This window comes from Ictidomys tridecemlineatus, chromosome 2 (assembly GCF_052094955.1).
Source record: "Ictidomys tridecemlineatus isolate mIctTri1 chromosome 2, mIctTri1.hap1, whole genome shotgun sequence".
NCBI lineage: Eukaryota > Metazoa > Chordata > Mammalia > Rodentia > Sciuridae > Ictidomys > Ictidomys tridecemlineatus.
The window spans coordinates 181,789,137-181,807,039 of record NC_135478.1 but is presented as its reverse complement, the minus strand read 5'-3'; the positions used below and the strand labels follow the sequence as shown (position 1 = coordinate 181,807,039).

The window sequence follows — 17,903 nt, the reverse complement described above, 5'->3', positions numbered from 1 at the left end:
TAAAACTGATGACAACTATATCTTTAAAACTAGTTCCTTGAAAACTTAATTTTGAAGAAAATAATTAAATTGTTTATGACTCAATTTTAGCTTGCTGTAATACTTTAAGAATTACAAAAGTAACGTATATTCCACATGAAAACCAAAATTATAACAAGTTTCAACTAGAATATATCTGGTATAACATTCTATAAATATCATATTATCAATACATAATAGCAACCTTCTACTATTTTTTATGTTTGTAATCAAAAGAAAGTGAAAAACTAATTATTTAATTTAGAAGTGCCTAAGAGATCTTTCAAAATACTTCATTTTTATTATGGTCAACTTTAAGTCATCTACAGTTATTAATGCAGAGTCTCCTATACTGTTATTTTCTCTATCAAAATTTCAGGGTACTTTGCAACACAGATTCTGATCTTTCATACTTGCATATATATGTGCTGGGAGAGAAGACCACAGTAATTTAGGTAAAACCTACTTAAATAATGAGACTACAAAGAAATTTCACTGACAAGGTTGACTAACAATCAGTTCTTTACATGCTCCCTAAAAATATGACCATATTTATTTTTAAAGTGAAAATATCAAGGATGTTAAATACCTAAAAGACCTTATCATATTACTTCTTTTATCTCTAACATAATCCAAACACACGAGCCAAGGATCTAACATACCTAGGAATTAATATTTTTCAAACTGATATCGAGATCAACTATACTCAATACTTAGAACCAATAAGGCAATGCCATTTTTATCAAATCTTTAATAATTAAGAAAGTGTTGAAGAGCAGGGATGCATTTAACATAGTGATAAACTCATTAAAAAATGCTCAACAAATATTTGTTAATAAAGGAAGTGGGTGAAACAAATCTAACTGCTGAGGTGATAATCAGTTCTTCTAAATAATGGCACATCTTGGCCAAATCATTATAACTGTGGAAGAGTTAGACAAATTCTATAAAGAACCTAACTGACATCTTCTATATTTGGGGACAGAATGTCAGACATTCTCATTCTCCAAAGGTTACCAACTTCCTATAAGCCACTATGACAGAGCCAGATGCTAAGATTCAATTATGTCATCTGAGAGAAGCTAATTTATATTAATTGGCAAACATTTAACTAGTTCAAGACCCTCCCTTAGTAGATTTTCTTGTACATAAAACATATTTCCAAAATCTGAAGTCTCTGTTTTTTGACTTGGAACTCTTACATCTGCCATTCTATCAGGTCTAATAGCCCCTGGAATGAAACAACTACCACAGAACTACCTATTGCTCCTTTTGCTTACCTCCCTCAAAGCAAGTATACATGCAAATTCAAATATTATTGTTCCTCAAACACAAAAATATAGTGGCTACTAATCAAAACCTAACACATTTCTTGAATGTCTTAAATGACCTATAGAATTTTTCTTTTTGGCCATGAAGAAGCAACAAAGACTGGATTTATCCTTCAGCCTTAAAACAGAAGATCAAGAAACAAAATATGTGAAATAACTCTTCTTGGACATTAGACAAAAGAAAGTGAGTTGTGGGTTTTTTGTTTGTTTGTTTTTTTAGGAAATAAAAGCAGTAACCTAGTTCACTTGTGGGAGAGATTGTGGGCAACAGAATATGGAGATGGAATCTAAAGTCAAGCAATTTCATTGAGTTAAAAGTCTGAGGACATCACAGTTGTTAGAATTTTCAGGACAGAGTGCACAAAGGAAGGGAGCCATAAAATGAATGCTTTGAATATCGTTAGGTGTCCTCAGGTCTTTGGCCCTACACTCATCTCCAAGTGTATGAGCATTCAGTCCTCTGGGAAAGAGACTAGCCAATTGAACAGAGAATGCAGAACAATCTTGAGATTCACAAAGACCTATAACAACCAATAGGCTAGAATAGAAAGAGTTCCTCATTTTTAGAGTACAGAATGGACTCCTCAGAAGGATATTTCCTTAATGAAAAGGCCAATATGTCCCAGAATAAAGGCTATTTTGGAGCTAATTTAATGAAGCTAATCAAGTTGAATCCAACAAAATATATCCCAAACACTAACAATATTCAAAGGGTAACAAATCCAATATTTGATTATATAAAATTCTAAATATCTAGCATTCAGCAACAAACTGCCAGTCATGTAAACAGGAAAAACAAGGACATAAAACAAGAAAAAGGGAAATTAAAAAAATGGCCTGGGACATTAAGTAGCTCAGTGGCATAGTAGCTAGCACGCTAGAGGTTTTGCATTATTACCAGCAATGAAAAAAAAGAAAAAGAAAAAAAATAGAAAAGATCCATGAACAATAGAAATAACAGCACTAGGAGAGAGGAGTTCAAGGAAGTTAAAAACATGTTCACAAAAGTACAGAAAATCATGAACATAGGGAAAAATGGAAGGTATAAAAAAAGACTCAAGTGAACCTTTTAGAGTTGAAAAATACTGAAAATTGATAATATACTGAATGGGGTTAATAGTCAATAAATATAGAAGAAGGTGCTACAAAGAACTGGAAAATACAGAAAACCAATAAAACAAAGCCAATTATTTGTAAAGGTCAATTAAACAGACCTCTAGCCAAAAAACAAACAGGAAAAGAACACAGAGAGTAACCTCAAGTTACCAAACCAAAAATTAGTAATGAGATATCACTACAAATCTATCAACATTAAAGGAGTATTCAAGAAATGAACAACTTCATGCCAACTGAGATGAATAGAATAACTTCCTTTACAAACACAAACTACCAAAGCTTCCTCAAGACAAAGGGACAACTGAACAGCCTTATATAAATTAAAAGACACTAAATTAAGTATTAAAAGATTTTCCATTAAAATAAGGTAGTTGGCTGGCTTTACTAGTGAAATGTATAAACATTAAGGAAGAATTAACAATTCTCCAAACTCTCCCAACAAAGAGGAGGCAACACTATGTCATGAGAACAGTGTTACTGTGACACTAAAACCAGTCAAAATTATTATAAGAAAAGAATGTTTTAGATCAAAATCTTTCACAAATATATAGATGCAAAAACATTTAACATATTTGCAAATCAAACCCAATAATACATAAAAAAGATAATACATCAAAACTAAAAAGGATTTAAACCAAGAATACAAGACTGATTTAATGTGGCAAAATCAATCAAAGTAAAATAGAAATTAACAAACTAAAAATAGAAGAAACTATGATCATTAACAGAGGCAGACAATGCATTTAGCAAAATCCAACATCCAATCATGATAAAACTCTCAACAAAGTAGGAACTGAAAAGAATTCCTTAAGTCTGATAAAGGACAATTATTAAAAATAAAAGCATAAAAAATTCTGGAATGTATTAAAATATGTGCAATATCTGTCCACTGAAAATTTATAACACACTATTAAGAAAAATTAAACAACTAAATAGTGAGTCCTTACAAAGTTAATGAATCTGACACATGGGTATCATTAACATGTGAAATTTCCAAAGAATCTATAGATTCAGTGCAACAGCAATCAAATCCCATTTACTTGTTGTTAATAAATAAAGATAAAACTGATTTTTGTTTACTGATCTTTTATTCAGCAGCCTCATTAAATTTTATAATTAAATATTATATTTTTCCACTGATAACTTTAGAAATTTTACATATTTAGTAATGCCATCTGTCAGTAATGACATTCTATTAATTCTTTTCTGATCTGTATTCATTTTAATTCTTTTGTCTTTTTATATGACAAGGACCTTTTGTAAAAGTGGTAAAAATGAGCACCCCTATTACATTCCTGATCTCAGGGGAAAGGTTCAAATATTTCCCCATTAAGAATAGCATAATGAAGATATTTTATATCAGATTAAGAGAATTTCTTTATATTCCTAGTTGTCCAAGTGTTTTCACCATAAACTGGTATTTAATTAGACTATACCTACTGAAAAAAACATAAATTAATAAAATAAAGTAGATAAAGTATTGATGACAATGTGTAATCTCAAAGTCTGATATCCTACTGGTAGAAACTAAAATCCTACTGATAGAAACATAAAACAGAATAAATCCTTTGGAAACAATCTGGCAATACCTACTAAAGACCTAAGTCCACTACTATGTAAATATGATCAAGAGAAATACTTTGTATTTACCAAAACATGAACAGGTATATACAGTATAGCCAAAACCCACAAAACTAACCAACTGCCTATCAACAGAACAGATAAACTCTTAATACACTCAGAAAACAGCATACTGGAGAACAATAAAAAAGCAATGAACTACAATATCAATATTGGTCAAATCTCATAACAAAATGTTCAGATTAAAAAGCCACACATAATAGAGATACTGCCATAAAATTCAACTTATATAAATTTCAAAAACAAGCAAATTAATATATGGCATAATGAGATTAATTCTCCTTGGGAAGATAGTGACTGGAAGACAGTATTAAGGATGGTCTTTTATGGATCTAGATGCTAATTACAAATGTATATTCTCCTCATAAAAACATCATTATGCATGATTTGTTCATTTTTCTATACATATATGCTATATATACGTGCTAAAAAAAGAATCCAGTGCCTTGAATAAATGTACTTTGATGGATTCAAATTATGAATGCTTCTATCATGTTATATAATACTCATCTGAACATCTTTTTTTGGTCAATGAATGGATAACTTCTCTACTTGATCTCATACATGAAGTCCAAAATTTTTCTATTTACTTCATCTATGGCTTTGTTCAATATTTAAAGTTCATTTAAAAGTATTTTACCAAGTTTCTGCTGCATGCAAAGCTCTAGCCACTGGAAATACCAAAAAATAAAAACAAAAATAATACCATTTCCTGATAAATCAATTTTCTGTCAATATCTGTTACTTGAAAAATGCAGACATTATAGATTTCCTGAGAAAATTTAGAATATTTTTACGATCTACCAATTTAATTTGCTCTTTCTCAAGATCACACTTGTATCTGATATTACTTTTTATAATTATTTACTACATTTCATTCACTCTCCTATTCTGTAAATTCTATGAAGACATGGGTTGAGTTTCAAGTCACTGCTGTATCCACAGAACCTTTATCAATGTCTGATACTTCAGTGGTTTTTAAGAGTTGTAGAATGTTGAAGTTCTCAGTCTGTTTCCCATTCACTGATCCAGATCATTCTTCTAACCAAATTACAGAATTTAAATGTGTTCTACTTTATAGTTTTCAATGCTACAAGGTGCTCTTCCTAGCTTACTAAGATTCTTTGAGAGTTACTAACCAGAAAGATTTCTGCCTACATAAGGGCACCTATATAAGAAGTAACATGTTGAGGGCAAATTTTTAAGAAAGTTTAGTTACAATGCTTAGGTCATTATTAATAAAACTAGAAACAGGGAGATCAATCATTGCAATAGTCTAGATATGAAAATAAAGGTTATTATATTTTAAGTAAAGGAATGAGAGGAAGAAGGAAAGAGATGTTGAAAAAGTTTAGTAAAGGAAAAACTAACTTCATTGCACAGATTTCTGCATTAATGTGACTGTATCACCTGCTAAAATCATTTGGGTTATGTATGCATGTAGTACACAAAGGTACATATTTAAAGATTACATGAAAAAAGCTAAACATAAATTTAGTCAGCTTGCTTACTACATACCTTGAAGTCCAATCTTCAAAATAGCTCTTCCATTTCCACCGTAAGTTAAAGAAGAGATAAGTGAAAGTTTTCCCTGAAATGGGCAAAAAAAAAAAAATTAGTTAACAAAGAGAGAATTTTATGTAATACCAAGATATTAGTAAAAATTAGAATTTTTTAAAAAGCATTAGAATTTTATCTTTTGTGAATGATCTCAAAACCAAAATAGAACTGCTTTATATCAACCCTAACTAGTTAAATAAATAAATAAAGCCACTGGAGGTTTCTGACAAGAGTTCCTATGTATGACTTCTGACAGTTGTGAAGTCACAACTCTGCTAGAACCAAAACTTTGTGCAAATGCTACTGCAAACTTATACAAAAATATTTCTTTGAGGATATCTGCACAGCATTTGTCTGTACAAACTGGTGTAGACCTTGTTATTAATCTCTGTGGCTGAAGATTATTGTCTCAAAATATATAATTTTCCTCACGTTTTGTTTAAAAACTTCTCCTTGTGCCTGAAGTTCCTAGAACATATTCATAGTTGACTATGGATACAAATTTCCCTGCAATGCTATTCTATTCCCAAATAAGCTTAATTAATCTTTAGAGAATCTCTGTAATTTTTATTGAGGTTGATCCTTTCAAGAAGTCAATATATTGGGTTCAAAAAATTTTTCTAAGACAATGAATACTCCTGAATAAATTTTTCTAAGGAAAAATTTGAGGGGGTAAAAATACTTAGTTACTAATTTTTTAAACAATCTTATTAGTTAAGATACAGGTAAAGAAATATATCAACTTTACCCAACTTGGTTTTAACCCATATTGTTCTCTAAAAAAAATAAAAAAAAAATAAAATTTGAACAATAAGGTTTGCTCTAGAAAGGAATGAAAATCTAAAACAGAAAAACTTGGTAGTGCAAAATTATATCATAAAAAAAATAGTGGAGGGCTGGGGATTGACTCAAGCGGTAGCACGCTTGCCTGGCATGCGTGCGGCCCAGGTTCGATCCTCAACCCTACATACAAACAAAGATGTTGTGTTCGCCGATAACTTAAAAAATAAATATTAAAATTCTCTCTCTCTTCTCTCTTCTCTCTTCTCTCTCTCTCTCTCTCTCTCTAAAAAAAAATAGTGGGGATAAATCAATATACTAAGACACAAATACAGGTTAGCCTTTGTTCTACTCTGAAACTAACCAGTCTGTTATTAATCAGAGTCTCTCAGATAAAATGAAGTGCTTAAATCTGAATGGTTTCTTACTTTCGTATGGCTTTAAAAGTTAAGGATATTTTGAATATATTACGAGGCTCTTAGAAAACTTCCATAAAGGTATCTATTTTATTTATTGAATAGTTTTTAAAAAGATCCTAAAACACACACCTCCCACCCTAATAATATTCCAGACATTTATACAGTCAACAATAAAAAGAAATAAAGTTTATTGATGAAACAGAAATCAATATTAGTTATAAGTCAATTTTATTTGGAAAACCGTATTCTTAAATAAATAAGAACATGGCTATTAAGAATACATAATAAGGGGCTGGAGTTGTGGCTCAGTGGTAGAGCACTTGCCTAGCATTTGTGAGCACTGGGTTCAATCCTCAGCACCACATATAAATAAATGAATAAAATAAATGTCCATCAACATCTAATTTTTTTTAAAAAAAAGAATACATAATGATTCAAAAGTAAAGATAAATAGTTCTGCTTTGGAGGTAGAAAGCTAGAGACTGACAACAAAAAATAAACAATTTGCAAATTTCAAAACTTTTTCTTGACCTATTAAAGAGCTGACGTCACATGTCAAACAACTAAGGAAATCTAAACAGAAAGTGCTCTTTCAGTGAGAGATGGCAAACAACACTTTCTTATCTGGCAAGTGTTATATCACTTGCTTATATGGCAGATGCTGCCAGATTATCTGTTAGAAAAAAATCGTCTGACCTTTTTAATGAACTGTTAAAAACCAAGAAAGGCTAGTGAGCACAAACAGAGCTCCTGGGAGCTGCAAAAACAAGGGAATTCACATCTACTTATAAGTTTCTTTCCACAGAACTGACAAGATTCACACCAAAAGGTGGGGCAAGGGTGACAGGAATTACTACGAGAACTGGAGAACCCCTGCTTGAATCTTTCTCATCAACCTTTTTTTCAAAAGAAAAGCATGATAATGCTAGGAAAAGGGCAATAAACCTGGAATAACTTTGGTGAAAACTCACTGTAGATAGAAGGGAGTTACTGAGGGGGAAAAAAAAAAGAAAGAAAGAAACAAGAAACTTCTACTCCTGCAATGGATGGTCAGGAACAGTAATACCCATACAAGGTCCAGACCTGCATCTAGGGGCATGGCAAGATCATGGAGAAGGATCCACTCACAAGACCCAGGAACTCTTCACTGCCTGCCAAGATAGGCTTAATCAGAACAGAAAGCATCCACTCATCAAAGACCAATACATATCTAGTAAAATGTAACATTGTCTACAACTAGGAGAGAAGTACTACTGCATAGAGAGAGACCTTACCTGTGGAACAGAGCAAGGCAAAACCTAAAACTAAAGATGAAAAAGACAGTGAGCAAAACCCTCTGGCCATTCCGCCTTCTTCCTACATACAAAGTAATCTGCAGCCCACAGCACACTGAAATAACCATACTAACAACAAATCACAAACTTAGCCCTCTTATTGACTAGATTAGTTTAATGCACCACATACAGTTTCAGAAATAAAACTATCTGCTTCAATTTCCATAGTCCTATATAAGGTGCATTGCTTTCAACAATATATTTGAGGCATACAAACAGGCAAGAAGTAACACTGTCTTAGACACAAAGCAACCAAGAGAATCACAATAAGATTACATGAGATTAATCAAAGCAAATGGCTTTGTTCCTCTTACATGTGGTCCAACTAGAAGAAAGGTCTGGGTGAGAGAAGAGAATGATCAGAAAAAATATGAGTTTCAGTTACTGGAATGAGACAAGCTGGTTTAATAAAGTTGGCACCCTGAAGAGAGATCCCTGGAACCAGGGAAGGGGTATGAACACTTGGGACTAGCTAGACTTGGGATGGAAATACTAAGACCCTAGAGGTATAAGGAAGGGGAGATTAATGATTTATGGCAGAACTACTCAAAGAGCTTTCCCACAACCCAAAAGAGAATGAACTAGTGCTACTTTCACAAACTGCTGGGAAATTTGCAAGTAAAATAACTATAGAGCCTATTATCATCCACCACCTCAGGGCTCTCACAATGAGGTTGGCATGGCCAACCTCCTGCACCTTCAATGGAGAATAGCTCCAAAAGTTCTCTACATTTAGGACAAATGAACTGGTCAGGCAGGACAGATTTAAATGACCGCCCTCAAGCAGTGTCTCTGGAAACTAGATCTAAATTGAATTACTGGGACTGAACTCGGGGGCCAGAGGCCTTACCAGTGGCAGACCTCATAAGGGACCCTATCAGCTCACACTGATCTATGTCCTTTTAGGAGGGGCTCCCAACAATTGTAATTTTGTTTCCAGAGATGAAAAATGTGCCCTTGAGATTGTGTTTCTTGTGTGAAAGACAGAAAACCACACAAACAGTGTGATGTGCACCCAGGAGTAGTCTATAAACATTTAAGTATTTAATATAATTCCTTTGGTTGATACAATAGCCCTTAGTTATATATTATCTTGACAGCTTTACCTACAATGGGAGTTACTCCATAAGGAGGGTGGTAGCAAATCTCACACTGCCTTAGCTGAAGTGAGCAAACATAAATGGGACCTGAGTTAAAGAACAAAAGCTTGGAAGTTAAAGGATAACTGACCAGTAAGAGACTTTAGAGCGACTTGCATCCAAGTTATGTGTTCATCATTTAACAGGAGATAAAACCCAGGGCCACTCCTTTATATTCCTTCCAAATGATATATTTACATTAAGAAGATGCTATTTCTCTACCACAGAAGAGTGAAGTTGAATAGGTGTCTTACATAAACTCTATATAAGATCTATGGGATCCTTTCTTACAATACAAGAAATCCCCTTTACATATGTAGGAAGACATCAGGTGCTCATTACATCACCCTGAATAGGCGCAATGTTATTGCTGAGATACGCTGAGGTACAGGGTGTACAAGAATAATATTAATCTCTCTCTACTCTAGAAATCTGTTTGCTTTCAGAATAAAAATGAAGACAGACATAAAAATGTAATACCCCATGTTGTGGACTGAATCATGTTATCCTAAAATTTATCTGTCTAAGCACTAACCCTCAGTACTCCACAATGTAACTATATTTAGAGATTTTTAAGGAGGTAATTAAGTTAAAAAGAAGCCATTAGGGTGGTCCCTGATCCGATGTGATCAATGACCATGTAAGAGAATAGGATACACAAAGAGACACCAGGAGCTCACACATGCATAGAAGAAAAAAGATACAGTAAGAAGATAAACACCTAAAGCAAAGGAAAGAAGCATGAGAAGAAACCAAACCTGCAGACACCTTAATCTTGATCTTCTCTCCTATAGAAATTATGAAAAGATAAATGTCTAAGCACCCCAGTCTGTAGTTTTTGGTTATGATAGCCCTAACAAACTAAAACACCCTGTTAAAATTCAAGGGTTTCCTAAGCTTCTCTGGGAATTGGACACTTTCATCTTGACCTTTTAGCCTACAGAAATTATGAGAAAATAAATATTTAAATCCACAATCTGGGATATTTTGTTATGACTTGGGAGTATTCAGAACTCAGTGTTCCTGAGATATGAAGGAACCTCTGTGTGAACTATACAAATATGCACCATGGGACTTGGAATGGGAAGGGGAACCAATGAAAATGTGAAGTTGTGTCACCTGCTGTGACCTAAGTAATAACCTACTATGTAAATCCATCTAGATGCTCTATCTCCTCGCCAGCTGAATCTATTAAAGTACAGCAGGCCAATCTAGGAGGAAAGCACAATAAGATGGTGAGATTGTCATACTGGATTAAAAAAATATAAATATAATCTAGTTAAAATATTAAAACTGAAAACAAAAAAAAAATACATAGCATCCAAAAAGTAAAGATAAAAACATTGGCAAGGCTTGGCCCAGGTGTGGTGGTACATGCCTGTAATACCAGTGATTTGGGAAGCTGAGGCATGAGGATCACTAGTTCAGGGCAACCTGGGCAACATATCTAAACACTGTCTCATAGTAAAATAATAATAATATAGTAAAAAAACAACCCTAAAGATGTAGCTCAGAAGTAAAATTCTCTTGGGTTCAATCCTCAGTACTACAAAAATAAAATATAAAACATAAAAATAAAAATGCTAGCAAGACTTTGTCACCATCAGAAAAAAACAGATCAAAGAAAATGAGCAAACAAAGATCAAACAGGGACATCTCATAATGATAAAAGGATCAAACCATCATGAAGACACAACAATGCTAAATATTTATGCACTTAATAAGTTTTAAAATATATGAATACGCACATAACTAATCAGACAAATCCATAATCATAGTTGAATTTAACAACCATCTCCCAGTAATTTACAGAACAAGCAGAAATTAAGCCACTTTGAGTATGAAAGACTCAAATACACCCACCACATAATTTTATACAACTGATATTCATAGAACACTACACTTGACAACAAGGAATAGATTTTTCTAGAGACCATATGCAGGCCCACAAAGTAATCTTAATAAAGTTTTCAAAAATCTGATAATCTTGCAGAATATAATTACAAATCAACAACATGTTCAGATACATCCCCGTGCTTCCTTCAATCTGATATCCTCTTTAACTACCATCTTTCCTCAATCCATTTCATCACATAAAAATTCATTTAAAACAAAAAGGAACAATAAATTATAAGCTATAAAGCAGAAAAGTGATACAAATATTTTAAAATTCCAGGAAAATAACCTAATTTATAATTAACACTGTGTGACATATCTTTACTTTTTGTTTTTTGTTATATACTCTGATAATTTTTTCATGTTAATTTTAAAATATGGTTTCTACAGAGTATAGACTATTTAAAGAACAGAAAACTCTTATCAAGTTTGAGAAAACTCCTATTAAGTTTCATTCATACGTAAATTGTAAGATTCATAACATCTCTCCTCAGACTAGCCTCAGGATCTACGTGATTAAGTATTTATTTTTTCCTTCACTAACTGTACATAAGTATCATGGTTCAGTGGGACAGAACATATTCACAGCCTTATACAATTTCAGGTCTATTACCTTACTTCTTCTTTTTCTTCCTTTTTTTTTTTCTTAGTACCAGCAAGTTGTTAAGAGTGATTTCCCATAATACTCTGGCTCACTGGACAGCCTTGCAAAAAGGTAAGGGGTCTATCCTCAGGTGTGGTGGCACACAGAGGGAGGCTGAAGCAGGAGGATTGAAAGTTGTAGGCCAGCTTGGGTAATTTGGTGAGACACTGTCCCAAAATAAAATTTCAAAAAGGCTGTGGATGGAGCTCAGAGGTAAAGTACTTGCCTGGCATATGCAAGACCCTGTGTTTGAAGTGGCACCCCTTTTATCCACCATGGCTGATTTTAGGACTGTCAGCAAAAGAATGTCTGAGAAAGAGTTCAAGGTAGATAAACTTCCTATTTTCGTGTCGCCCTGTTTACTTGGCCACTGGCCGAGAAGATACCAGCACTCCAGGTGCCGGACACCCCCTTACTAGTTTTTCACAAAGGTATCCAGTATAGTACTTTGAAGAAATATGCAAACAAGGCCTCTGGCCTTGAGCTGGGGTTTCACAGAGATGTCTACATTTTTAAGATAAGTTACAAATGGGCCATGGTAACAGCTGGCAGGGGGAGACAAGAAAGGGGAAAAGAAGCTCTCCCCTTCTCAGGTGTTGTCCTTGAAGAGTTAACTTGACCAGAACAGTGAAAGAAAAAGCTGCTTTTAAGTGAACTTCTGCAGATTGTGAGCTTCTGAGCCCCTCCCCTTACATGCTGGGTATAAAATTCTGAAACTCCCTGAACTCAGGGTTCAGGGGATTAATTGAATATAGCAAAAGCTGTGCCCTCTGAACCTGGCTGCAGCCAAATAAAACTGTTTCCTGCTATCTTTGGTGCCTTGCCTCGTTTGTCCCTACAACAGGTTCACTCCCGGCCTGCAATATCAGAGACTATCCATGAAAGTGACTACACACCACATAAATACATCTCCTGAAACCCAAACTAAATATATTTTATAAGACAACTTCTCCATAGCTAGAGTCAAAAAAGAAAAAAAAATCTTAGTTGTTCCAATGACATTTAGTATAAGAAAAAATATGATGGAGGAGATGAAAAGAAATTGTAGCCTTAAACATCTGAGAAAATATAACTTATTTTGGCAAATTTAAAAAATCTATATCAATGTGTAAAATAATTTCTAAGGCCTCTGACAGCATGGTAGAAGGGCTTATGCAGGTGTAAGAGTCTTTGAAGCTTGCTCTAGTCAGTAAAACTAATTATATAGTATCTTCATCTACACAGATGAGGATTAATAGTGCCTATGCCTATATCATTGGTCTTAGTGATGATTAAATGAATTAATATACACAACACACCTACAAAAGGAGCTCAATAAATATTAACTTTTGTTATTATTTTATTGCTGTTTTTTCCACATTTATCTCCTTACCATTATCCCCACTAACACTCAGATTACTATCAAATATCACCTAGATTACTGTAACTGACACTTACTAAATATCCTTCCTCTGATTTTTTTAAATACAATATATTTTCACACAGGAAGTAGAATAATTTGAATGCAAAGTGAATCATGTATTTTTCCTGCTTAACACCTGCTGAGAGCCTTCATACTTTTATGGTAACATCCAAATTCTTTAACTTTTCCCCAAAAGAAAAAAAAAAGAGAGAGAATCTATCATCCTGTAAATTCCAGTTCAACTTTCCTGCTAACGTATGTAAACCAAAAACTCTCTCATGTTCACATCATATGACTACCACACTTAGTAATAAGAATTAGAGATTGAGCAATCCTATCAAACCCCTCAAAAATACAATCACCTTTAGTTCCCCACAATATTTATTCATCTTTGTATCTCAGAAACCCACTCCAATATATTACAAAATTCTAAATGTTTGCTATGGATAATTATGCAGAACTTGTTGAACTATTCAGTCTCAACTGTTTAGACAAAGATAAAAGCCATTCTTAAGACAGTTCTCATAAAGAAAATGAACATAAAATTCTCATTCCCTTTAGAAAGAAAAAGCATTGTGAGTTAAGAAACGTCTTACCTGAATATATTTCTTGCTATAATCACAACCTGGCTGCAGAGATCTGAAATCTACCTTGTGTAATTTACTCAGCTGCTGAACTTCAGGCACCCCACTGACTTCCTTTATTAATTCAAGTGGCATATCAATTCTGCTTCACAATGAAATCCAAAGCAAATTCATCTAGGGAAGTTGACAGCTTACTGCTAAAGACACAAAGACCAGTGTTTTATCCAAAACATACTCAAAAAAGAAGTCTCTTTGACTTGTTTGGCTTTTCATTTTTTTTAATAAGATACTTATCGCTGTTGGGGTTGAAAGAGTGGCAGAATGATGGATTACTTTATAACCATATTATAATTACCAATATAGAACATTCTAAGGAATGGAGACAATTTCTTTATTCCATTTAGCGTTTGCATTTAAAATACCTCTAAAAGCTAGCTTTAAGAAGTGTCAGAAGTTCACTAACAAACTTCACCAATGTAAAAGCAATTGGGGAGGAGGTGCTGAAAGTTTGGGTTTTGTTTTTCAATACTCCTGACAATTGTAATATTGTGTAGGCAAACTGCAACAAAGCATCTATTGTTGCTCCACCTCCATCCCCTATATAATCCAAAGAAAAGATAAACTGTTGTTAACTTGCGGACTGGCAGTTAAATCCTACTTCTCAAATGTTGACCTGAAACACTGACTAATATGGATACTTAACTTTAACATGTACGCGCCAACCTTGTCCAAGCCACTTCATTTCTGTTAGATCAAGGACTTGAACGCTGGTTTCTCCCAAAACACCAGCCAAGATGCAGCGCACAGCAGGTTCACCATAAACACACATATGGAGAGTTTCCGCGAAATTACTACATCAATGTGGATCTAAACGAAATCAATCTCTAAAGAACGCTGATCCAAGGTTCAACTTACCTCTCACAGACGCAGCAAACTCCAAAACCACTTAAAAAGTCACTCACTCACAAGCTAGAAAGAAAACTAGGAAGAGTTTAGAGACCGGCGCGTCAGTGACGTCACGCGCACGCCGGCGTCTCCGCCTTCGCGCATGCGTACGGGGTCACTAGGGGGCTAACCAGCACTGGTGGAGGACAAGCTGCGCGCGTTCCCAGGCCTAAGGCGCCCTAGAGGTTTTCTGAAATATGTAAAGGAAAGGGGCGGGGGAGGGCCTACAAGCCCCGCCCAGTTTGTTCACACCCACCCAAATTCTCGCCGCTCCTCCTTGCTCCACCTTGTCAATTTCCCGCCTTCTCCGCCCGAGAAAGCTGGTGAGCAGCGGATCCTGTGGGCTGCATGATTCCTAAATTCTGTAGCCAATAAGAAGCCATCCAAACCAGGGCAAGAGTGGACGTTTCATTTGGTGAATCATAAGCTCATGGGAGCTGAACTTTTAAAATTTCTTACCCGAACACATATGCAGAAAGCTGGTGAGCGGATCCTGTGGGCTGCATGATTCCTAAATTCTGTAGCCAATAAGAAGCCATCCAAACCAAGGCAAGAGTGGACGTTTCATTGGTGAATTTTTACAGAGAAATATTTTCGAGCATAACAGTGTTCTATTGCCTGTGCTGAGCCAGTTAAATTCTTTCCCTAAAGAAGATGGGATTTGTATTTGTATAAAGTCAATAGAGCTTGAAACTAGAATTTCAAGGATAAACAGAAGGCTAGGGTAGTCAATGTCCAACAAAGCAAGAAAAGTCAGAGAAAAGTAAAGTGTAAAGAAAGGTGGTACATAATCAGTAGTACACAAAGAAACAAAATCAAACACCATGAAGCCCCAAAGAAAAAGGCAGAGTAGTTTTCTGAGTTCTTAGTATCTTTGACAAGTTCTTAGTAAGGAGCTAAATATTCTGCTATTGGGTTGCATGTGACCCTTTTGAATTTTACCAGTATTTATTAGTTTTTATTTGTTAATTTTTGTTATTTGTTAGCAATAGGGCCATAGTGAATAACACTTAGAACTTTCCATAATCTATCTTCTAAAAATGTGTATAGAATTATACCACTGCATATCACCTCTACCACTACTGTGATCAAACTCACCATATTCTCTGGACTGGATTTCTGCAATACCATTCTAGAAGATTCCCTTGATTTTTATTCTCCACCTCCTGTCTACACACAACCAGTGGTGCATTCCCAGTCAAGACATTGTGTTGCATCATTTGCTCCTCTGCTCAAAACACTGCGAGAGCTCCACAATGCTCTGAGAGTCAAAGTCTTCTAAATAGCCTAAAAGACAATGTATGCCCTAATCCCTCTGCTATCTTTCTAACTTTGCCTCTTCGTGTCTGTTTATTCCAGATTACTCTGGATTCCTTGCTGTTCATAAGGAATCTACAACAGAGTAATAGAACACTCTTTTCTGACTAATTTCTCCAACTCCAAGTATTTTATCAAAATAACCTTCTCGAAAAAAACCAAACATAGCACTACATTTAAAATTGTGTGTGTGCGCGCACACACACACACACACACACCCCTCCAGACATTTGCTGCCATTTTCTTTTTTTTCCCCTAGAGCACTAATGACCTTCTAACACACTGTAAAAATGACAAATGACATATTTAATTATGTTTTACACTAGAATGTAAGCTCCATGGGCTCTTTTGTTCATTTAGTGGTCAGCAAGTAATTGATAAATGAATGGTTGACTGAGACATCATGCCTAATGATATGTTAATCAATCTGTCCAGTGATCCACAGGTCCTGTGGACAACACATTTCATCATCTCCAATGTACCAATGCCTGAAAATTATCAGAATTGTTAGGAAGGAAGACACTGATTTTTTAATAGATACCAGTGAGGCTATGGATACTATTAAAAGTAGAAAAATTGCTTATTATGCCAAAAAAGGTATAATAGCTGGCTTAAAAAGCAATGAATAATAGAGAATCCATATGGCCTACTCATGGTTCAAAGACCTTATTTTGTGAATTACAGGTAAATAAGAAAGATGTTTCATTACGACAATAGTCACAATGTTAGTCAAAATTCAAAATTTACCTTTAATATAGATAAGTGACTCTTTAAATTAGAGCGTTTCAAATTAGAATATTCAAACAGGAAGTCTATTTTCAATACTCATTGGAGCTGAAGATCTCCCTGTTTCATTTTTCTCTCAGTCTCAGAGAATTATTTTGCATCATGTGCACCCACTGTCTTCTGAGCTCTTGCCTCACTTTCTGTGGAGGCTTACCGATTTGGAGTGGATGAAAGCAAATGAAAATGCCTAAGAGGCATCCTAAGAAATAAGCCATTTTCCAAGGGAAAAGTCAATGGCTGGAAATAGATTTAAAAAAAAAAAGAAAGAGAGAAAGAACGAAAGAAAGAGAGGAAGGAAGGAAGGAAGGAAGGAGGGAGGGAAGGAAGGAAGGAAGGAAGGAAGGAAGGAAGGAAGGAAGGAAGGAAGGAAGGAAGGAAGGAAGGAAGGAAGGAAGGAAGGAATCCCAAAAGTCAAGTTAGCACATCTGGGCATCCAAATGTGTGGCGTGTGGTCTATGCAAAAGGAAAAAAGCTTGCATTACAGAGGAGAGGAATGGATCTTTCTGGTTTGGACCATGTCATGTGGCACTTGGTGGTTCACTCTACAAAAAGGCACAGCTTTGGGAAAGAATGTCTCAACAGATATTAAATTACACCAAAGATATACACTGAGATTTTTTTTAAAAAAGAACTCTAATAGGAAAATTCTTTTGAATGATAATTCATTTGAGTGTTAATTCAGAAAAAGATTCTTGGAGAAGCTTGCCTGTAGTAAAAACTCAGTTCCCATCCCCATGAGATGCCTATGTGTGGGGAAAAAACATGTTGCCTAAATCATGTTTGTTCTTTAGGTTTCTCTGTAGAGATGTGAGTAAAGACAAAAAGGAGAGAAATTGAAATGGAACCATGGAAAAACCAGAGGGTTTGCATCACTCAAAAGAGATGCCACTCTTTGATTCCCATTCACACACTAAAAAACAAAAACTTAGGAAAGTTATTAAGTTCACAAAATTCTTGAGAATATGTGAGAAAATTTGAGAAATCAGTGAGAA

General features: G+C 34.7%; 1 protein-coding gene across 1 annotated transcript in view; it reads right to left on the bottom strand.

The window, feature by feature from the left end:
- The window catches only part of Pot1 (protection of telomeres 1), a 102,721-nt gene extending 87,812 nt beyond the window's left edge, over positions 1–14,909 (bottom strand). Inside the window, exons 1-3 of the mRNA XM_078040292.1 lie at positions 14,779–14,909; positions 13,876–14,060; positions 5,625–5,697 (exon numbers count right to left, since the gene is read on the bottom strand). Coding sequence (XP_077896418.1) covers positions 5,625–5,697; positions 13,876–13,998 — 196 coding nt within the window. The 5' untranslated portion in view covers positions 13,999–14,060; positions 14,779–14,909. The remainder of the gene's footprint in view (positions 1–5,624; positions 5,698–13,875; positions 14,061–14,778) is intronic.
- Between the last annotated feature and the right edge of the window lie 2,994 nt (positions 14,910–17,903).